Source organism: Phycodurus eques, chromosome 3 (genome assembly GCF_024500275.1).
Source record: "Phycodurus eques isolate BA_2022a chromosome 3, UOR_Pequ_1.1, whole genome shotgun sequence".
NCBI classification, from domain to species: Eukaryota; Metazoa; Chordata; class Actinopteri; order Syngnathiformes; family Syngnathidae; genus Phycodurus; species Phycodurus eques.
In genome coordinates, this window is record NC_084527.1 from 1,727,040 (window position 1) to 1,751,407 (window position 24,368).

General features: G+C 40.7%; 1 protein-coding gene across 1 annotated transcript; it reads left to right on the forward strand.

The window, feature by feature from the left end:
* Positions 1 to 235: 235 nt before the first annotated feature.
* slc15a4 (solute carrier family 15 member 4) lies at positions 236 to 23,290 on the forward strand. The gene is made up of 9 exons (XM_061671367.1): positions 236 to 417; positions 582 to 1,215; positions 5,176 to 5,468; positions 6,042 to 6,186; positions 6,359 to 6,439; positions 8,752 to 8,932; positions 11,454 to 11,612; positions 14,117 to 14,275; positions 21,367 to 23,290. Exons 2-9 carry the CDS (start codon positions 631 to 633, stop codon positions 21,516 to 21,518), a joined length of 1,755 nt encoding a protein of 584 aa, XP_061527351.1. The 5' UTR covers positions 236 to 417; positions 582 to 630; the 3' UTR covers positions 21,519 to 23,290.
* The last annotated feature ends 1,078 nt before the right edge of the window (positions 23,291 to 24,368 follow it).

Below are 24,368 nucleotides of genomic sequence, written 5' to 3' on the forward strand. Positions count from 1 at the left end.
TATATATATATATATATATATATATATATATATATATATATATATATATATATTTATATATATATATATATATTTATATATATTTATATATATATATATATTCGCGTGTAAACGCCGAAGCTCCACTTCCTTCTTTCGATCCTGTGGGAGGCGTCATAAGCGCTTTAGCAGATATCCAAACAACATGGATGTAGTAGCTAGCAGTTGGCACAGTGTAGCGCTGTAGTTATAGATCGCTTGTCGAACCACGCGCAAATGCAACAGCTTGTTGACTGTGCTCGTGTGTCACGGGGTAGTGCTGTGACACTTTTGGTCGACTTCAACATCTCCGTTGACAAATTAAACATTTGGAGGATAAACAACCTAAAGGTTAATGGAGATTACCCACCCCTTGGACGTGTGTCAGAGATATTGACGGTAATGTAATGTATACCTCCACTCGCGCCGAACTGTCAGTATGCTAAAGTTAGCTTACGGTTACTTGACGACTGTTATGTGCCCACTAGTCTTCATGCCGACACTGTTTAACAGATACGAGTAGATGTGTTCATTATTAACATCGCTCGTACTCTTTGTTGTAGGGCTGAACTCTTCATTTAAAGAAGCAAGCGCTCATCGGTTCCGGAGACGATGGCTGTCAACAAGCATGCCGACGAGAGCACCCCTCTCTTGGACTCGAACACTGGGACTCATGTGAGAGCGTCACCACCGTCCGTTTTTCAGGGAAGAAGACTAGCATGTGCTGCTATCTTGCTGGCCGAGGCATTGGAAAGGATTGCGTTCTACGGCATCACTTCCAACCTTGTTCTCTTTTTAAATAGTAGTCCTTTCTATTGGGAGGGCACACAAGCCAGCCAGGCTCCTCTGATGTTCATGGGGGTGACTTACCTGATATCCCCATTTGGAGGCTGGTTGGCAGATGCATACCTCGGAAAGTTTTGGACTATTGCCGCGAGTTTGATTTTGTACTTGATTGGCATTCTATTTTTCCCTTTCATTTCAAATGAAGACACCAGAGTAAATATATGTGGAGAAGAGGCGGCTTTTCCTGTGCAACCCGCTGAGTGTCTCAGCACAAACAGTACCCCTCCAAGCAATGTGACCTGCCCCATCCGTGCACCCTATTGTGGCCCTGTAGTCTACAGTGGACTCTTTTTAATTGCATTGGGTGTCGGGACTGTCAAGTCAAACATCACTCCGTTTGGGGCAGACCAGGTAAAGTATGAATAGCATTGCATTAAGATTTGAACTGTTTAATTTCAGAATGCAAATACTAAGCCCACTGTTGTAATGTCTCTCAATGTGATCGGTCTTTTGATGTGGGCCTATATAATTGGGAATGCAGTCAGACATGTGATTTACTTTATCTTTGCAATGAGGGTTGACTAAGACAAGCACGTCCTTCATCGTCACAACCAACTAATTGCATTACACGCGCACGCACGCACGCGCACACACACACTGTGATTAGCTGGCGATCAAAGTCAGCTGGCATAGGCTCCAGCTCACCCACGACCCTAATGAGGATAAGCGTAGCGCTATCACTTGCAAATATTTTTTAAATCGATTATTCCATAGATTTATCAAATAATCGGATAGAAATTTATTTTACATTAGTTATTGCAAAGTCTCTTTTTGAATACTGTTTATTAAACAATTATTGTTGTTTATTTGGTGTTGTTTAATGGTTAAACAAAATCAAATAAACTACAATTAAGCAATATCACACGAGGGGGAGTGATGTTGTACACGCCAACCTTTTTGAAACTGAGCGTTACTTCTTGGCTACTAGTTTGACATACACTTCTGAGGTTGCTTCAGGTTCAACTACCTGTCAGTTACAGGTTATGCATAATGCGGTTGCAAATAAAATTTCATAATAGATTGAACTGACCATTATTTTTTTCCACAAATTGATCACGATTCAGTTACTGGTTTGGTCTGTAACATGTCAGAACATAAGCAAAAATGTTGATCATTGTTTTCCAAAGTAAAAGCAGATGTTTGCAAATGTCTTATTTTGATGAAACACAAAAGATAACCGATCTGCTTTTATGAACGACTGCAGAAATCAGAGAATATTTACTATTGAGAGGGGATTTGGACACTTTTCAGTTAAACAATGGCTCTAAACGATTAATCAGTTCTCAAAATAGTTGTCGATTATTTTGATGATTGCTTATTTGTCGATTAATTCGGACACTTCTAGATAAGCGGTAGAGAAAATTATATATGGATAAACAGACAGACACGTACACACAGAAGTCCAGCCACAAACACAAAATCACAGCCAAAAACACGAGCAAAGAGCAGTACCTTGCATGAAACATGGCTGCCATTTTGGTGGGGAAAAAAACTTTACTGGAAAGATTCATATAAATGGTTAAAAAACAGGGTCATTGTTTTTCTGAACCTAACCACAGCAGCCATTATTTCGAAAACATTGTCACAGAAGGGCTGATATTGTTCCAGGTTTCTGACTTTGTGTCAATGCTTTTGATCATGTACCAACACGCTGCTTCAAATAGAAACTTTATGTTGCAGGAAACAAAAGCGAGAAACAGATATAAATGGATCTTGCATTTCACAACAACAGTATACAGCAGTTGTGTTTAAATGATTGTCATGGGCAGCTTTTATTTATAGAATAATTAGTGGGAGTATAACATTCCAGTAAGTGAAGGTGGATGGTGTTACTACTTTATGAACATTATACTTCTGTCTAAAATTTATTATTTTACTCCTTTTTATGTTTAGTATGCAGCATGCTAAAAATAGCAGAGTTGGTTAAATTAGAATGCCTTGTTTAATCAGTGTAGCTGTCAGCACTTGATTTGTGTTATTTTCATTCGTCGTTACCGCCACGGCGGCGGCACGGTGGACGACTGGTTAGAGCGTCAGCCTCACAGTTCTGAGGTGCGGGGTTCAATCCCCGGCCCTGGAGTTTGCATGTTCTCCCCTTGCCTGCGTGGGTTTTCTCCGGGCACTCCGGTTTCCTCCCACATCCCAAAAACATACACGTTAATTGAAAACTCTAAATTGCCCGTAGGTGCGAATGGTTGTTTGTTTGTTTGTTTGTGCCCTGCAATTGTCTGGCAACCAGTTCAGGGTGTACCCCGCCTCCTGCCCGATGATAGCTGGGATAGGCTCCAGCACGCCCGCGACCCGAGTGAGGCGAAGCGGCTCAGAAAATGGATGGATGGATGGATGGATTACCTCCACACTACACTCAAGATGTACAGTAATCCCTCATTGATCGCGGCGGTTAGAGTCCAGAAAACCCCTGCAATAGACAAGTCCGCAAAGTAGTAACCGATTATTTATTGTACTATTTACATTTAAAAGTTCCATATATGCAATTCGATTTCAATAAGTGATACTTTAGAGAGGTGCGGATATTCTTTTTTCCCCACTTGAAGTTGACATCCACACACTCTACACGAGAACATGCTTATAAAATGCGTTTGCATTAGCTAAACATCTGCATAGTTGATATTTGTGAATTTTTTTTCATGAACTGCAGAACGTTGCTTGTGTGTTAAACATTAGCATTCAGATTTAAAATGACTCTAAGGTTTCTTTTTCTTTAAAGCTATTATAGTATGTAGCTTTTGGCATCCCTCTAAACTCAAATTCTGCATTACAAGAAAAGAAAAGAGCCGTCGCTTCAATATGATGTAGGCCAGGGGTGTCAAACTCATTTTTGTCACAGGTCACATCGTAGTCATGACTTCCCTCGGAGGGCAGCTACTACTGTGAACCCATATGAATGAAAGATTACCTCATATACTGTCATTACATACAGTACACACAACACATTGATGAACTATTACATTTCTTTTCAAAGGGGGATTGGTAACCAACAAATGCTTGCAAATATCTCAATGGTATTACACCAGAACACAATGAGCAATTTTGATTTGCTTTCGCGGGCCACATAAAATAATGTGGTGGGCCGGATCTGGCCCCTGGGCCACCAGTATGACACCTGTGATGTCGGCAATGCATGTTATGCCCCTTATATGTGATTCCACAACATTTTTCCTGTGTTTTGAAGGACATGCGTCATTTCCCGTGCCATCAGTTCCGTCCGCCACCAACTGGGCCAATGTGGGAAATGAATAGGGCATTCACTAAATATGAAAAATAAGACTCTAGTTGTGGCTTGGGTTAAAATGAATTTTTCTTTTGTTTTTTTATAAAAAAGTGGTTACAGTGGTTACTTACAGTGGTTAAAGTCAAGTAGCCAATAATGTTAACTGTACCAGAGATGTGCAGGTGAGTGACTGCACAATCCCAAAAAAATCTGCAATGCATTGAGTCCGCAAAAGGTGAACTGCAATATAGTGAGGGAATACTGTACATTTGTATTCTTACATACATTGTTACGTTAAGTAACCAGTAATAGCATTTACCTCCATTCAGAGCAATAGAATAACAAAACCTTCATCACAGGCAAATAACAGATAACAAGCACACACCAACACTGGAAAATAACAAACTCTGTGCTGATAAGGACCTTGGCGCCACCTACAATTACAAATTGTAGGTAATGCCATAAGAGTGATCATCTTGCGGTCAGTTGAAGTGAATTTCTAAAATCCACATGAAAACAGCAATGGAATTGTGTAATCGGTATCATATCGCACCAGAAGTCAAATGCAGCTCTATACCACGACTGTCCCTGTATTTTTATTTATTTATTTATTTTTTTCCTCTTTTTTCTTCTTCCTTCACTTCATGATATATAGACACAATCTGTTTGTTTCCTCCAAAGGGCTGATGCCATGCGGGTCACTGCTGTGCTGTTGTTATCATTTGCTTGTACATGGAACTGAATGTACTCTTTCATTTTGTTACTTATTAGGTTCTCATTGCAAGCTTCTTTAACATTTCACAGATCAAATTACGCAGAACATTTTTACATTGCTGATGTATTTAATATTGATTGGTCAAACTTTTTGAATCTTTTCAGTAAAATGAGGACATAAAGGGTTTTTTTTATACTTAAGATGTGTTTCGTCCTTTTTTTTGTCCAGTGCAACTGATGATAGTTGACTTGCTTAAAACGTTCACTGTTGATTTATTGGAGGCCACAGCATTTTTTATGAGGTGACTTTATGATTTATTTAGTGCCGTATGTGCCAGTGATGTTTGGTTTGTGTTATCCAATAGGTCAAAGACAGAGGACCAGAGGCCACACGCCGATTCTTCAACTGGTTCTACTGGTGCATTAACCTGGGCGCCATCCTGTCACTGGGAGGTGTGGCCTACATCCAGCAAAATTACAGCTTTGAGCTCGGCTACATCATTCCCACTGTGTGCCTTGGGATTTCCTTCCTGGTTTTCCTCTTGGGCCGCACCGTTTTTATCACCAAGCCTGCTGATGGCAGCGCTTTCACTGATATGTTTAAGATACTGAGCTTCGCTTGTTGCTCCTCAAAACCCAAGGAGCCTGACCTGCTTCGGTAAGACGTCACCCTTGTCTGTCCATTAATAAGGCTTAACGTTACGCCTTTTAATGGAATATTAAAATGAATGCGCTTTGTTTCAAATGACTGCTGTGGGGGGACTGTAATGTAGCAAAGCCAAAAGGTCTCTGCTGCAGTTAGCAAGGTGCAGGTAAACCTTATAGTTTGTTTGATCCTGATAATAATTTTTCTCTGTACCTTCCTTTCCCCTAGTAGACCCTTGTTCTGAGATTCTAATTGACTTGCGGTAAAACCAAAACTAGATAAAAACTGAAATGTCCCAAAACTTGACGTCGACTCTTAAATTACCAAATCCCAGTGCCCGTTAAGAAAGCTTTATTAAACTATTTCTCCTGGGATGGAGATTATAAGATTTATAGTCTAAAGTTTCTTTTCCATCTTTAAAAGCACTGTTAAGTAAGATGTTCTACAAAATTATGATTCTCCCATCTAGAGTTTGAATAGCTGAATTCATTTGTAATTACTTTGATCATTCACAGACAGTCACAGCTAAATTGTATTCTCTTTTCTCTCTCTCTCTTCTTTTTTTTTTTTTTTTTTTTTTTTAAGAAGCAATAAACCAACACTATTGGATGGTGCCAAAGTGACCTATGGAGGAAAATTCCCAGAAGAGAAAGTGGAGGAATTGAAGTCTTTGGTGAAAATACTACCAGTTTTCTTAGCCCTTATTCCATACTGGACGGTGTATTTCCAGGTAAATCAACCCCAAATCTCTGATGTGTATTTTATGCAATGGCAACAGTGAGTCTATTCAAAATATAAAGGTAAAGCACTGTCATGTATTAACATAAGAGAGCATATGTGTGTATGTATGTATGAAGTAAATTCTCTAATGCGGCAATGTTTGTCTCGCTTTGATGTTGCAGATGCAGACAACATACATTCTGCAAGGCCTCCATCTAAAGATTCCAGTTGCTGCCTCCAACAGCTCTACTGACTCCCACACGGTAACTTTAAACAAGAAATGGTACAAATACTATACATTTCTTAGCAAAGGCTGGCTATTTCCTGTGTATACTGTAGTGTACATAAACACAAAGTACTGGGTGTGGATAAATTGCTATTGCGGTGTTTCCTGCCAAACGTCGGTCGAAACTAGATTATTCACGTTTGAAAGTGTAGGTCAGTGACAGAGTGACAGTGGTAGGTAACAGCTGGAGGCTGCGGCAAAGGTTGCGGTAATGCCTTGGGGATTAAGGCAGAAGTTTACATAACAGACTAATACCTTGCAGATTAGCAACCCGTCTGTAGTTGGAACACTCCGCAACAGCGCCTCCATCCGATGGCTCTCGAAGAGGAAGTCTGAGTTTCCTGCGTTTCCATCCTGACGTAGATATTGGTAGGATTTAATGAGACTCGTTGCCAATTACATCTTCACTGTTGCATTCCAGTCTACAGAGTAAAAGCACAACATAGTCACATGATAAAGCACAGCTGTGTTTTTCATGCACCTTTTTGAGTGATCTAGTGATTTTAACGAATATGTCATTTGTGAATCTAGCTGCCTTTATATTTCTCCAAGAAAGCATCAATCAGCAGTTTGACTAATCGTATCAGAACCGACATGGCATGTTATTTTCTTTCCCCACATACATTATACTTTTGATCAAAAATAAAATCCAGACTTTGTTTGCTACAAGTCTTGACAGTTCTCAAAATGAAAAGGGAAATGAGATTAGATGCTGCAGTGTTTTTACTTCCTCACCTGACACAGTTCAATGGCACAAGTGAACAAATTCAATCTATTCAAGGAGACAGAGCACACTAAACGCAGAGCTGCAAGCAAATGAATCTGTTGTAATTATTTATGGTGTGTTGCATTCTAAGCTAAATGCATTTGTTTCATGTCTTCAACTATCTACCCATCTATCTACCCATCTATCTATCTATCTAAGTGCTATTAAATGCATGGATAGATATAATATACATTATTTACTGAGGCAGGGTGGACAATGTAAGAAGTGCATGCCCAGTCTTTGTACTGTATACTGTATAATACACATTTAGATAATCTTCTACTGCTGATTGCATGTAGTAGTGAGCGCATCACTGCCCTCTAACAGCAATTTGTGTCATTCCTAACTGAGCAAATCCATTGAATCACCTGCAACACAAACTAAACTAACAAACAGGAATTCAAGGGTGAGTGATCTAAAAATAGATAGACAGCAATATGCATTCCCCTGCTGTTTTCATAGGTGTAACAGAATATATCATCAGATTCTCTTTATTCATCCTCTTTGCACGAAATCCATGCTTTTCTTTGGGGCCTCTTGTGAATACATATGCATGCGTACGAACGGAGCAATTTGTCATGTGCTTTTGCAGCAGAATCGGCCGTGTGCAGTCGGTTAGTATGTTCATTGTAATGTTAAGCACATTGCTAAAAAAATGAATGGCAGCATTTAGGACTTTTAAGAAAAACTAATGCATGTTAGTCTGATTTTTCATCACGATTGATCATGACACATGACTTGAAGTCACCTTCTTGCTTTATTAGTTTACATTTATTTTAATCTGGCACATCAAACGCACCCTAGGGCTTATATAAGATTTCCATGTGCTTTTTCTTGTCCCAAACGTTAGGTACACACAAGCATAAAATTGAGCTGAGTCCAAATGTTATCTTGTTCATCCAATAGAATTATTGTACTGTGATTTCTGGAATAATACACAATGAATAAGTGGAAAGGAGCTCTAACACCACTTGCTTATACAGGCTTTCTTTGGGAAAGAAAATTGATCAAGTTTAAAATTATAATATTCGAACAAAAGAGGAAGTGAACAAAAGTGAGCTTAGTGTGGAAATACATATTTAGGAACCAGGGACACACTACCTCAGATGGCACTTTAACATTTGAACTGAAATATTTGCAGTTTCTGTGTACATAATTCAAAGTTGTAAATGTGCTTCGTAAATTCCGTTTGGTTTCCTGTCTGGTGGAGTCTCATCGTCTGCTTGCAGACCAAAATGTATTCTTTCGATAATACAATGTTACAGAAATGCATCATATACGGCAAGTATATAAAATGCATATAACAGTTTTGAGGTTTTTTTTTTTTTTTTTTTTTTTTTTTCAGTCACATTTAACTCTGTCCACCTGGGGGTGCCAAAGTAATAGCAAGCCAAAAGTGCAAACGCTCACACACACAAACTTAGTCAAGTGTGGTGTTAGACTGTGCAGAAATTCTCTCCAGCTTTCATGCTTTATTGCATTTTGTACAGTTTGGTCTCATCTATTTCCTCTGAATCCTGCAGATGATGTTTCGCTTCCCGGCAGCCTGGCTCACAATGTTTGATGCTGTGCTCATCCTCATGCTGATTCCTCTTAAGGACAAAGTGGTGGACCCTGTTTTGAAACGGCGTGGCCTACTGCCCTCCTCTTTGAAGAGGATCGCAGTGGGGATGTTCTTTGTCATGTGGTCGGCTGTGGCAGCGGGTGAGTACACTAAGCAGACTTCCTCTGTGCACTGTTTCTTGTAAGTTGACCTGGCAAACAAGGACAGAAAAAAAGGTTATGGATCGTTTTGTCACGTTTCAAAGCACATACGTTGTGGAACTGCCTCCCGTCTACATCACAATACATCTTCATGTTTATAAAAACATGTAGCCTAACTGCAAATGCTTGAAAAATGGCACCATATTTTTAATATGATCCAAATGTAATATTAAGGTATGTATTTGATATCATCAAATTCTGTTCCTGAATGTGAACATCACTTTCCCACCGACAGCCTAGTTATTTTTCCTTGTTTGAGCAGTTGAGCCATCCCACTGGTTGGCCCTGAATGACTGCATTCTTGCCATTGAGTCATTTTCCATTCTAGCCTGTGGATTATTTGAAAATGTAAGTCCAGCCTGTCTTGTTGGGGGGCGACTATACAGGTACAGCACAGGATGACAGTCGAAACAAATGTGGATGTGCGTCTAGTCTTTTTGCTGGAGACAGATGTTTGTCATGTATTTATTATGAAAAGAAATGGCCCCCCGCATCTTTGTTCTATAGTTTGGATAAAATTGAGAAGTGCGAGTTAAGACATATTGTCAGGGAACAATATTTTAGTTCTTTTCCATCAGTAACATTGTGAAAGGTCTCTATACAGTATATGCAATGTTAGGTAATTTTAAGATATTTTCTTGTCAGAGAACGTAGACATTTTTACATGGCAAAATGTTGTAACATACTCCGTTATGATGTTGACTGACCACTCCAGTATCTGCTTTTATCACCCCACTTCTTGGAGGAAAGTAAAGCCGCTTCACAGCCAAATAAATTCTGAATATTGCATCAAGCAATTCCTAGGAGTGGAGAGAAAGGGTTTACGATGGAGCAGTGGTGTGGGGATTGGTCACAGAACAGTGAGTTTACACACAAGCAGCCTGGCTGGATTCAGTCAGTTTGGATGACATGTTGACAAAAATGTACTCTACATTTTCCATCCATCTGTTTTCTATACCGCTTTTCCTCACGAGGGTCGTCGGTGGGCAAGAGGCTGAATTTATCACCAGCCAATCGCAGGGCACATAGAGAAAAACATCAGTCAGTCACGCTCACATTCTCACACACACACACACACACACACACACGCAGTCTATGTACAATTAAGAGCCTTAACATGCAGGATTTTGGAATGTGGGAGGAAGTCGGAGTACTGGACAAAACCAGTACTCCGAGGAGTACTGGTTTTGTAGTACGGGGAGGAGAAGATGCAAACTCCACACAGGAAGGCCAGAGTCCAGATTCAAACCCACAACCTCTGAACTGTGAGGCGGATGTGCTAACCACCGTTACACCGACTCCACACTTTGCAGTAACAGTAGTAACAGTAGTGCACTGCTTAAATACTGCAGTAACAGTATTTAAGCAGTGCATGTCACACACATGATACAAATACTTGAATGCCGTACATCATCAGCGTCGCTGTGCCTTGCGTTCAGTCGCACACGTTGATTCCTGGGCATTGCCTCACAATCTTGTGAGCCTTCAGCGTGCCCTCTTTAACCCTAAGAGGTTATCCACAGGGCATATGCAAATAACCTCAAAGAAATAGGCTGAAATCATGGCGTCCTAAAAATAAACAGATGGGACATTAGTGTCTAATCAGTGTCCTTTTCATCAGAAACTATACCATGTAAGAAAATGTTCAGCCTGCAACTCTCTCACAACGGAATAGGTGCAGTACAATTTCTTGTCTTTTGCTGTCAGGCATGACGCACAGACTTGGGCGTCCTATGCAGTAGAAGAGGCCACCCAAGAAATATGCTGTCCTGCACACAGCGATTGATTTATTTGATTTTTGTTTTTGTACAATGGTTCTAAGCTTTTGACACAATGAGGGAGGCTGAAGAAAGCATGGCTGACATTGCGTGTGATGTATTTTCTTTATACAATATCTTTTACTTTATTCTTTTAAGTGTGTATTCTAATGTGCTGTTTTTGGAGTTCAACTGCCTTTAGAAGTCCAGGACTATGGATCATGTTGGGCTGTGCGGTGCTTAGTATGGAGGTGGTCAGCAGGGTTGTGTGTTTGTCGTGCAGGACTTGGTTTCTGCAGCCCAGTCGCCGCATGGCGTGAAATGGGCAGCTGGTATTATTGCACGGTCGGATTACAAGACTCCAACTGCTCTCATAGTGCAGCATTACGTCGTGTCGTTATGATATGAGGCTGCCTTTGGCCGTTGTCTGCAAATACTGTAGCTGGTGGTTGCATAATAAAGGCCATCAAATAAAATTAAGAATATTGACGTGGTTGATGATCCACTGACAGAAGCTCTTTTCATTGAGGAGTTCTAATAGTGGTCATAACACAAAAGGACGCAGATGTGATCTTAATGAAATAGCTAGGATTCATCAAAAATAGCTCAGTCACTAAATTGGCAGTGAGGCCACAAGTCTGTTTTTTTGTTTTTGTTTCTCTACTTGTACTCATATTTACTGCCTGTTTTTGTGTGCCCATGAGGTCTGCTGGAGACAAAACGCCTGGAGATCATCAAAGCAAATGGGCCGATTGACCAAGTGCTTGGCAACGTAATCTACTACGCAGCAGATTTACCCATTTGGTGGCAAGTGCCTCAATATGTGCTGATAGGCATCAGTGAAATATTTGCCAGCATTGCAGGTACTGAATCTGGTGCTATTGTGTGACCTTTCATTTCAATTAGACATCATGAAGTAGTAACTACTAGTCTTAACTCATGTCACTCAAACTGGATTGTCAGTTTTAAAGTGACAGGAATATGACATAAGTAAATTAAACACATAATAAATGAACATAGTAAATTAAACACATAATAAATAAGCACACAAGTCAACTTACCCTCGTTGTCGGTGACATAAGGTCACAGGCGAACACGGCACCTGACGACAGCAGCACGGTAGCAGGAAGCCCGGGTAGTTAGATAGTCGGCACTGCCCCGTTCACTAGTATCAAGTGTACCCACCGAGCTGTGTTGTCTCTGCTGAAAGTCAGCTCGGTGTGGAGTTTGCATGTTCTCCCCGTGGGTTTTCTCCGGGCACTCCGGTTTCCTCCCACATCCCAAAAACACGCACAGTAGGTTAATTGAAGACTCTAAATTGCCCGTAGGTGTGAATGTGAGTGCGAATGGTTGTTTGTTTGTATGTGCCCTGCGATTGGCTGGCGACCGGTTCGGCGTGTACCCCGCCTCTCGCCCAAAGATAGCTGGGATAGGCTCCAGCACGCTCGCGACCTGCGTGAGGAGAAGCGGAACGGAAGACGAACGCATGAATGAAAGACCCTGAAAATTGTGAATTGTTTTGTTTTAACAGTATAACATCAGTGTTTGTAAAATATGCATGTGTGTGTAAATGTCGTTTTTTTTTTTTTCTGAGAATATAAAAATGGATTCATAGCATTTTAGAAAAGGGATCTTTCGACATAGTCTGCACTGGCAAAACCGAAATCTCTCTAACCCCTGAATGTCTGGACCCTCTGCAGTTCAGTATTAAAACCCCCTCGGGGTTGAAGAAATACTGTATTTTAAATTTGTCTTTGTATTTGAGTTCATTGCCATGTTGCAGCTTGAGCCTACTCTGATCTGACAGAACCCACTACAGAAATCAGCGTCATGTTTCTTTTTCCATAAATGAAACTATTGAATTTAAAAGCGCTTCATGGGTCTGTTAAAAAGTGAGGCTTTATAGCAAATCCAAACGCAGACGAAACTATCATTCCCTAAAATCCTTAAAGTATCCGTTTCTCACTCGTCATTCTTTAGAGCTTACTTCAAGGAGAATAGTCTGACAGAATTGTGACATTAAGTATGTTGAATGAAAGAAAATATTTTCCCTTAGTCCTCTTTTGTTTGAATAAATCTGTTAGAAGCCACTGCCGCCAAACATATTCATTTCCCTGTCTTAAAAGATAACTGGGAACTTTTACTTGTGCACCATGCCACTTTGTTTTGTTTTGTTTCCCTGGAATGATCCATGACATTTTGTTTGCTGGAAAATGACTTTTTCTTGTTGCTTTGGAAGAAAAATCGCAAACATCACTTAGGGCCACGTTCCCCCGTGTTTGGAAGTCAGAAAAGGCTGCACACATTCTCCCAGCCACTCAAATTTGTCATTTACACATCCTCACGCCAGGTTAGCAAATGTGGGCTTTCCCTGTCAAATGTGGCCCTTGCGTCCATTCTCCCGTGGACTTCCTCTTCTGCACCCCTGAGGCAGACCTCAATGATTCACGCCGCTTGGGTGTTAGCACACAAATTCTCAGGTTCTGCATGAAGAGAGTATGGCTCTTAGGTTTTATCTAGAATTGTGGCCAAGTCTTACCTAAAGTAATACTGTATTAAGTTTGGGGGTCTGCAAAATGAATGAGCTTGTGACCTGCAATCAAAAGGTTATCCTCGGATACAAATGTACCATTAAATGCTTAGGAAAGTTAGGGTCTACAGTGGTCTAATTCCAACCCATTTGTAGCCCCTTTTCCAGAACATGGATATCTGTGAGGAAGCTGTCCTTAAAGTCTTAAAAAGCAAACATATTCAACCACCGTTGTGTAATCTCCCCAGACAGATGTAGCTATCGGGCCTTATTTGAAAAATCACGAGGTGCCATGAAATTATCAATGTCAGCTTGCAGGCAGACAGGTCTGCTGGTGGAAAATAAGACCCCCCCCCCCCCCATGCAAGTCTACTTTTCATCTGTCTCTTGACAGTTTTCTTAGTATTTTACCTTTCACGACAGCAAACAGTGTAATTTGTCTTCCAGAAATGTGAAATGTGGTTGCCTTCCAGACTATTGCCTAGCAGATAGCCAACCGAGAATATGCAACCAGACCAATGGCAAGGTCACCTATGTCGCGTGATGATTATGTATATTGAAATCCAGAGAATGCAAAAATTTACAAATGTTTTGCTGATGTCGCAGCCAAGTAGTTCATTCTATTTTGCCTCAATTGCTTCAAGACACGATTATTCAGATATTTGTATCCACACAATCAATCCTTACCAATCAGTCGATTAGTCAGTTATTTTGTACATCCCAACTGCATAAATACACCTACCCTCGCAGCCATCCATTCAGCCAATTAAGCAACCAGCCAAGCAACCCACTGTTTTAATTCACACTAATGAAATTCATGTTCTCTCTCGTCTGCAGGACTGGAGTTTGCATACTCCGCTGCACCCAAGTCGATGCAGAGCGCCATCATGGGGCTCTTCTTCTTTTTCTCTGGGATGGGCTCCTTTGTGGGCTCGGGTTTGTTGGCCATCGTGTCCCTCAAAGAGATCGGCTGGATGTCATCCCACAAAGATTTTGGTCAGTAAATACTATTACAATCCGAGGTTACAAACACCTGCATCTTACTGTGGTTCACGGATGTTTTTTAAAATGTTTGTATTTATTTATTTTTTGTGGTTGTTGTTGTAATGTTATTATTTAACCCCACGGGAGGGTCAAAATATTAGAAATAGTTCTTGGTAAGATAAAGGATAGCTCTAAACTGAAACCACAATAATGAATAATGTGGTGATTTAAAACCACTTAAGGAGTTTGTAAATTAGTTGTGCAAAGGGGAACGTTAAACCCCGTGCAGTACTGTTGTTTTAAGGAATTTTTTCCATAATAAATACTAGACAAGTCAGGTTAATGACGAATCTGCCCAAGTGCCAGATTGAATCGGGAGGCGTAGGCAGCACATTGATGGGTTCCTGTCGACAGAAGGTTGCCGAACCAGATCACGTTTCTCTGAGCATGTAAACATGTAAATAATTTACCCTCAAAGCTCTAATCGCTCATTAATACAGCACTGGAAGGTGTGTTACACGCTTCATAAATCCATCGGTTTCTCAGCTTAGCTTCATTTAAGGGGCAGTTAAAGGTGAGCCAGATTGCCTGAATGACGTTTTTGTTTCATTTGAATGGTGAGATGAAGAAATGGAACAAAACATCCTCCTGGCCACAGATGAAAAAAACAAAAACAAACGAAAAAAACACACATGACAAAGCTTGGGTATTAAGTACTGTCAGAAATTGTACAGTTGGTTTTGTGGCTGTTTTTCCACAGTTTGTTAGATGTTGGCATTCAGTCCTCTTAGCTCTCAAGGTGGAAAAAGCTTCAACTCATTTCCATGGCTTCAGGCATAACAGTGTTCAGTAAACAGCTTCCTGGGTGAACTGTTGTGAGTCTTACTGAGCTGCACTGGCCTGAAGATAGATGAGCAACATTAATCACAGGCCGGGGGTCTGATTACACCTCCCTGCTCGACTTTAGTAAAGCTGTCCCTTGAGCATTAACATGGAGATGGAACTGCTAGTCCGGCATCACACGGCTTGATGCTGTCACTCTGGCTCGGCCCAAAAAAGTCAGCATGTGTGGAGTGTTGCATTAAGAGTTCCAGTCTCCCATCTTGTTGGAAAAAGCTGAAATCCCATGTTTGATGTTGTTGGCAGGTATTTTTTTACAGAAAAGTCAACAGTCATTTTGATTTGGACTGGTTTAAATTTGTAATCGTACATTCTGCTAAAAGACATGTTCACACAGGCTATCAACCAACAGGTTTAGGTAGGAAGAACGTATAAATGTCGATGAGGTTAAATATTCAAAGTATATTTTATTTGAACTCTGATTGAATTAGACTCGGGGGGGAATATATTCAGATGACTTCATTCTAGCTGCGTTCAGTAATCTGAGTGGCATAGAAAAGTACATATTTTTAGTTTTATCCAAGATAAAACATTGGGAAAAGGAGGAGAAAAGGAATGAGTATACAAATGTTTCGACTAGAGTGCGATAAGAGGTTTTAGGCCTCGTTGCTGCAACAGCTTCCAGTGAATGGCCCAGTCGGTGCAGTGGATTGAGCTCCCTAAATGTCTACCAATGTTTTCAATAAGAAGGGATCTAGTCACACCTAGTCAAAAAGAAAACAACAGCTATGTAATGGATTAATAACACTATATTCTACATCACCAATTTGTACATAGTACCGAGACCACCCACACATTTTGTCTGCTTGCACAGTACAATGAAATCAAATCAAGAGCAACAAAGAGTAACACAAATTCTCCAATTACAAAGATGATAATGTTCAGTTTTGGATTGAAACGGTCGGAGACGTATTCATTCAACAACAACATATTGTGACGTGTGTATTTTTGACTCATCTAAGCAAAATAGTCGGCATTTCTCCCATGATGCAGCAGTACAGTTCTTTACCACTGTACTGTAATCGACCACAATCGATAACATATTAAATGAATGGTCCCCGTCATCACTGTTTTCTTTTTAATTTTGATGTCCTTTTATCGGGTTTGCATGATAACTGTTCGAAAATGCTAAAAATGACGTTTTACATTTGATGCGACATTGAGATTCGTGTCCCTCGCAAGAGTTTTATGATAGGCATAAAACAGTACAAAAAATTGGATTCTGATGGAAGGGGACCTTTTATACTTCTCTGCCAGTGTCAGTCAAAACTGAACATCATTATCTATGTTAGGGCGAAATACTTGATTATCATTATATTGGGCAAGGGCTGATAATTTTGTGGCTGTTCAGCATATTCTTGCAGTATATTGTCATCAGCTGACAAAGTTGTGGTGAAAATGCTTTTATTTCGGTCATTTCTACTGGTTAAACTTTCAATGTGTATGATGTATGTGCAAAAGCGAGCGATCCTTCTCATCCTACCATACATTGTTTCCCCATGTGTTTTAAAGAGGTCTGGAATAACTCCCTTATGCCCTCCAGTATGATGCTTTTTACTTTCACAAGCAGTCTATTCAGCTTCACCTTTTACTCTTCTCACAAGCATGTGCTTCACATACAAAGCCTTTTATGTGGGCATACAAATCCTTTTATGTGGGCAAATTTAATTCAGAATGAGCTCTTTTGTGACATCTTCTAGCAGTCCCATGATGGCAAATGGTCTTCCATTTGACCAGTGTTCAAGTTGTCACTAATCTAATATCAGATGTCCAGGACTTTTTAAGACATTTAGAGCACGATGACATTCACACATCCCGCTAAACCAGTTTTAGGGCTACATTGAGTGAAATGTCAGTGTTTTAATGGAGGCCTTTTATGTCACAATAGGCTATATTTTGAATGTAACTTGTAAGAGGTAAGGTGGTTTGCAGTACAGGTTCTTGGGCCAAACTGTCAACTGTTAGACTGTTGTTCAAAACTCATTTTATGTTATGTTTAACTCGTTTTATGAACAAGTGACAGACTGCAGAAAATTATCAAATTTATAGCTGAAACAAACGTGCATTGATTTCCCCTCAAATTTGATTCTGCAGCTCAAGTTGATATTGAAGGCGTTGAAGCATTAAAATGTTCAGTCATGACATTTCTGGGTTTATATCAATTGATCCATCTTCAAATTTGTAATTGATATTGACCAATTTCATCTGGATTGCCATGGTCAGGTTAATTGTCCCACACACTGAATAAAAGGCCCTCTGTGTAATCACAGTCTTGTCATTCGCTGACTTGGTGAGGTAAACAGGCCCAGTCAAAGGGAAGTCTCAATCAGAATCAGAATCATCTTTATTTGCCAAGCATGTCCAAAAAAACACACAAGGAATTTGTCTCCGGTAGTTGGAGCCGCTCTAGTACGACAACAGACAGTCAATTGACAGAGAACACTTTGGAGACAGAAAGACATTGACAAAAAAACAGTCACTGAGCAATAAGGGGTTAATAGTTATGTGGTAATTCTGGTACATCAAGTCATTTTTCAAAATACTTAGACCTGATTATTTCCCATTACTTTTAAAAGGCCTGTCAAACATACTGGGCTTCATAATGGTTTTACCAGCTTGTCCATGTGTAATGTTGACTATGTTTGTGAAATCGGCTGGCTGGGCCCTTGTGGGGCAGAATTATACTTTGTGGTACAACTTGGACAAATCTACAGTGATGTAACTGGGGTCATGCGTTGTTTCGTGTCTTACACCAGACACCTTCACCCGGGTGACTGAACCGGGGCTGATCAAGCCCCTACTTGTGTCCAGGTAGCGCACTACACCACGCATCACCACTCCTCAGCCTGAGCCAACGTGAAGCCTTTTAAGCAACTTCCATGATGTTTATAATGGCTCTTTGCCTGTGCAGTCCACAGATCCCAGGGAGTCCCAGGACCCAATGTAGAGACTGGCCTGGGAAGCCCCTGCAACCCACTTCAGTGGGCTCACAGGGGACCCTCCAACCAGTTCAGCATACTTGAGCTTCCTTCATCCGATCTTCCCAGGGTACAGTTAGCTCCAGTAGCGCTACCTGCCTGCTTGCCCCAGACATCAGGACCATGTCTGGCCGGAGTGTTGTTGCTGCAATTATTTCTGGGAACCTCGACTGTCTACCAAGGTCAACCAGTAGTTAGCAGTCCCTTGCTGTCGCAAGCAGGCCTTCATGGGTCTTCTTCGGGGGCTGGGGCTTCTCGTCTGCTCGAACGAAGGAGATGGTACACTTGGAGGGATGTTGCTGCTTGCTGTTGTTAATGCCACTGCAGATGGTGTCTGCTACTGCCCGTAGCGCTTGATCGTGGCGCTTACGGGTAGTTACATATTCCCACTTGGTCCAGGCACCCCGCTTGGACGTGCACATCATTCTGCCTCCACCTCGACACGTACCTCGTGTCCAGGTCATTGCAGGGTAAAGCGGAACCGATCAGTCACTTTCCCTTTCCTCAAGACTAACAACCTGGACTTTGCAGGCTTGAAGCCAATTCTTGCCCTTGCAGTGAGCCACTCAAGGCCTTGTAGAGGCCACCCTGCATCCAGGCAGTGGATGTTGTTCGAACATCCATAAATGCTTTAACCGGGGGTTGCCGAGTGACAGATCTGGGCAAAGGTCCTCTGCACTCAACTTCCGCCAAATTCACAAGCATATTCATGGCCAGTGCAAACAGGGACACCGAAATTGGGTTAGGGACACAGAAATTGCCAAGTGGGCTGGAAACTTCTAATGTAGCCTGCGTATGACGAAATTAGACCTTGGACATTTCAAACCTCCCTTGAAGAGATTAAAATATCCTCAAATGGTGATTTGTTATACTATATGTTAATTTTAGCAAATTCTCACGCTTCGACAGTTCAGACAACAGGTCCCAATTTGGCTATATGGGAAACAGCCTGTGAATAAAAACCCGTGAAAACGGGATAGCTTGATAATATGATTGTTTGAAGCCAAATTTTGTATTCTTAACGGCTGGTGTCTTCAGACAAAAGTTACATACATGTGTATGATGTATTTATACAAATATGACATGATATATATAAACACAAACAAAGCCGAAACATAAAATATTGTGATCTTTGGTGGCTCTGTGTTGACATCTTGTTTAAAAGACATTTTTTGTCACTGCCGCCTTCGCCATTCATCCTCACGGGGAGGAAGTGCTTGGACCCGTTTTGCCAAAAGAGGAAGTCGGTTGCGCGTACGCTCGATCAGGTCTTAGCATTTACCAACATGAATGTTTTTCTTTTCATTACCTGAATCCGTAAACTTATGTTAATGAATATATATGAGTTGATTAATTAAGGCTGTGGCGGTTTGACTCTTAAGTGGATTACCTGTTAAATTCAATTATTGCATGATAATCCAAGTACCTTCTCAGCAAATGCGCCCCCCATTTTCCTCCAGCTGTCCTCTGTCAACCACATTGTTTTGCGCTTTATGAATTATTTACACAGCTTTTTGGTATTTTGGTCCACCTCTCACAATCTAAACATTTGACCAGATTAAGATGACAGCAGAATAAATATGGCCTGCGACAGATTTTTCTCTCTGCCTCTTCTCTTTTATTTATGATGTGGCACAACATCTCAGTCGTTCACCAGCGCGCTTTAAAGAATATTATTATTATACTAAATATTTCACGCTCTGTTCTGTTGAAGGCGCATCAGTTCTTTATGTTGCATCCTGTCATCCCAGCGTTTCTTTCTTCCGCTGAGTTTCTAATGATCTACAAGGGTGTGCACACAACAGCGAGACTGGTAAAATAACCTTTGCGCAAGCACATTGCGACGTTGTGACGCTTTACTGAGCCCAACTGATCATGCACAGCTTGACGAGCTCGTTTCATACGAGTTAATCCTGGACTTTGATCCGCTGGGTAGAACAGGGCGTTAAATCATGTATAAGAACATGAAGGTTTTGTGCTGGCAGAGAATATCTTCTGACACCATTGCCTACGAAGAGGAGAAGTGAACATTTTAGGGTTATGCTTGCTGTGTGATCAGCATGGCTGATACAAACGCTGGTATACCGTACGTACGTTTTGGCATGCAGACGTCAGTCGCTATATAAAGGTTTACTTTTTGCAGCTTCTCTGGATTTTTTTGTTTTAATCATACGTGTACTGAAGTTTATTCACCATATCTGTGATTATTCTTCTACACGGATTGTTCCCGCAGACTCGCATAGCAATAAAGCGCAAGCCAGGAGGGAAGAGTGTGTAAAAAGACAGAATGTCCCAAGTTTGTATATATGCCTATATTGTATATGCTTATAGCATCCAGGTGGCCAATAAATCACGAACAAGTTCTCTTTGTATTTTTTGCTCAAGAAAATAAAACTAGCAGTCATTTCCAGTAATATAAATCAGTTTTGGAGCAATTAGTAAATGACTAAATGCCCTTGGACCGCTCCTTTTTCATCGTCTTGCCATGTCTTGGTGTGACATCAGCCTTGGAGCTAGAAGCCAAATTCACTGCATAGCTGGTGTGGACAAAGGAATTTACAATATTATAAAGTGGAAGTGTTTACTCCTATTTGATATATCGTCGCTTTCAGGCAAAATCCCCCCTCACTTCCAAAATGACATTAGGAAAAACCTGCCATCTTGCTTTAGTTTCCATATTTGATGGTTCATACTTTCATTGTGCTTTTGATGTAAGGTGGATGTTGTTGTTTTAAAAAATGTATTGGTCGCAGTTGAGCTTGAAAAGAGAAGGCAGCTTATTTTGTCGTGTCCCATTCCCTGGGGAAAACAAGTATTTCCTTTAATAGGTATCAAAGACGGTTTTCAAATTGATTTGGAACTTCTGATTCTTCAGTCATCACTTTGTTGTTGTGGCTCCAAAGCGGGAGATCAACCATATTTGATTTTGAAACGTAAGAAGCTGGCTTGCCTCCTGACAGTCTTGTCTTCGCCGAGACTCAACTACATAACTGAATGTTATCTGTCGAAAACGTGAAAAAACTGTGGTCATTCACTCCGTCTGCAGTATTCTTTTAAAACACGTAGCATCGGAACATGCCAGACGGCCTCTTTTATTCTTCACAATTTACCTTTGTCATTTTGTCATTCCTCCACTCTGTTAAAAAGTGTCTCCTGCCTGTTTGAACTCGCAGCAGACGTGAGGAATAAACATTGTCTTGTTTTTCTCTCTCTCCGTCTGTCTAGGAAACATCAACGACTGCTCGCTGCACTACTACTTCTTTCTGCTGGCCGGGATTCAGGGCGTCACTCTTCTCATCTTCCTCATCGTGACTGTGAAATACGACAAACAGAGAGGCCAAGCAGGACGCCAAAGGCAAAGACTCATCTCGTCCTGACCCTGACACACGACCCGTATGGCTCACATCCTACCTAGCGGTTTCCAGTCCAATCGAATTTGTACCTACTAATCAAATCCTTAAGTTCTCCACTCGCTGGAATCAATACATGTTAATGTTATCGTACGTTTTAAGGGGCTCCGTTTTCCTTTGAAAATGCTTTTATAAGACTATGTGGCTGGTGCTACATCTGTTTACTCTCTTGCCTTCATTTGCACTAGAACTGCAATGGTGTCGGAAGATGCGTTAGAAAAGCCTACGCGCCTCTGTTCAAATGCAGGTGTTTGTGATATTAAAAAAATGAGTCCTTTTAAACTTTTCCACCATTAATGTGAATTGTTAACCTCCAAAAAAAAAAAAAAAATAATAATAATTTTTTCGAGAAGGGAAGTACAAATAACTGAGATATTGCGGTTGCACAAGACTACACACTCTTTTATACCTTAGGATGTGACTGCGTTCAGAACTAACCAATCACATTCTAACTCGTGTTGAATGGGAGTTAGCACACATCTGCCTCTGATCAACCCCAAATAAAGTTCTTTTTAACATGAGTTTAAAAGTGATTGGTTCATTCTGAACACAGACACAGGCCCACTTATAAAAGGGTGTGCACAATTGTGCAACCTCATTATCTTTATTTTTACTCCCCCCCCCCCCCCCCCCCCCCCCCCCCCCCCTGAAAATGTATTGTGTACAGGTTATTGATGACATTAATGGTGAGAAAAAGTTTTACAATTATTTTGGTCTCATTTTTTACATTCAAAAAATCTGGCATTTGAACAGGGGTGTTTAGACTTTTTATATCCACTCAATATTGTGAAAATATTTTTTTTATTGTCGTGCTTAATATTCAGTCATGGGTGCACTATTTTTCTAACCACCTTCACTGCTGATCTTGGTGTGAAACATCAGTATTTAGTCAAATCATTCAACTAATTTATAGACATGCATTAAATGTACTAATCACACTTTCCTTTTGAAGGGCCGTTGGGGAGCGAGCGTCAGTTACCGATCGTATGCACAAATGGTGTCCATCATTAATATGCAAATTCTGTGATGCAGTTTAGAATTAAATAGGACTTTGAAAATATTTGCATTGTTATTGATCGTTTCTAGATTTTTAATATATTTGATTAATTTGAAATCAACCGGCTCTACACTGAAAGCAACATGTTGAAATATCGATCGCTGCTTATGAATTCAATGAAGCCTTAATGATGATTATTTTAATATTTTGGGGGGGCAAAGCTGCAATATTCAGGTCAGTTTGATAAATGAGAACGGAAATACAACTGGAACTAAACTATCAGTGGTCAAAAAAAACTTAATAATAATAATCCTCCACTGTAATTGAAAAATACATGGAAAATTGGTTCAACAAATTTATCCACCAGGATAGACTGCGATTTTACTGTCTTTATATTTTATTATTTATAAGACTGCTCTCTGCCATTTTAGTGTTAGACTTGTTGTCAAGCTTCCATTTCGAATTCTGCAAAATCTTCTCCAAAATTTGAAACCGTTCAATGTATGAATGAAAAGTGTGTCTTCGTGCATTTAAAGCTGCCTTTTGAGTTTTTGTGTTTCAGGGTTTACAGTGGCACTATTGAGTTACATTTGTGAAACTATGCCGGCCATTAGGGTCATTTTTGTTTGTGTTTGATCCACTGAACAAATCATCCTTTTTGTGAGTCTTTCAATTCTCGATTTGGGAATTATTTCCTGCATCAAACAGTATATTTGTCCATTAAAAGATTTCAAATTCTGAATCAGTTGTGCTCGATCATTTCTCAAATCGGCACTTCCGTGCTAGTGACAAAACTGACAAATTGTAGCACTTACATGTAGTGATTCTAATTACAAGTTGTCTTATTGTTGAAGACAACCATTTTGCAAGCGCTTTATTGGCCTTAGGGTGAACTCAAAGTGGAGTAACAAAACTATTTATACAACAAAAATATCCCCTTAGGCAGGCGAGGGTTTGGCTAAGGTTACAACCAAAGTAAATCACGTTTATTTATATAGTCCACAAGGTAACTGTGTGTGTGCTCTACATGATTAAAAGCATTTTTTAAAAAAAGAAAAAAACAGCTTATAAACATTTAAAACAAAAATAAATGTACAATTAAAACAGCATGCAGTTCATCCATCCATCCATTTTCTGAGCCGCTTATCCTCACGCGGGTCGCGGGCATGCTGGAGCCTATCCCAGCTGTCATCGGGCAGGAGGCGGGGTACACCCTGAACTGGTTGCCAGCCAATCGCAGGGCACATACAAACAGACAACCATTCGTACTCACAGTCACACCTACGGGCAATTTAGAGTCTCCAATTTATGCATGTTTTTGGGATGTGGGAGGAAACCGGAGTGCCCGGAGAAAACCCACGCAGGCACGGGGAGAACATGCAAACTCCACACAGTCGGGGCCGGGGATTGAACCCGGGTCCTCAGAACTGTGAGGCTGACGCTCTAACCGTGCCGCCACATGCAGTTCAAGAAATATTTAAAAGTGGAAATGCTCTAAAAAGCATGAGAACAAAGAAGTTTTTAACCTGGACTAAAAAACATTCACACTTGGGGCTGACGTCACTTCTGTTGGCAACGTATTCCATTTGTGTGCAGCATAATGGCTAAATGCTGCTTCACCCCGTTTGCTTTGGACTGCGCGCTCCACTATTTCACCCGAGCCTGTCAGAGCCCTACTGGGTTTGCATCCCGTTAGCATTTCGTTCATGTATTCAGGACCTAACTGTTTAGTGATTTATAGACCAGTAGCAGAACTTTAAAATCTATTCTAAAGCTGACTGGAAGACTTTGTTCTGGTCCGAATCAGAGCTGCAGCATTC

Bases quoted from the DNA above. Each gene is read 5' to 3' on its own strand.
- slc15a4 (XM_061671367.1), top strand. From the start codon at position 631: ATGGCTGTCAACAAGCATGCCGACGAGAGCACCCCTCTCTTGGACTCG. The intron at 5,469-6,041 runs GTAAGACGTCAC...TTTTTTTTTAAG, and splicing joins AAGGAGCCTGACCTGCTTCG to AAGCAATAAACCAACACTAT. The intron at 11,613-14,116 runs GTACTGAATCTG...TCTCGTCTGCAG, and splicing joins AATATTTGCCAGCATTGCAG to GACTGGAGTTTGCATACTCC.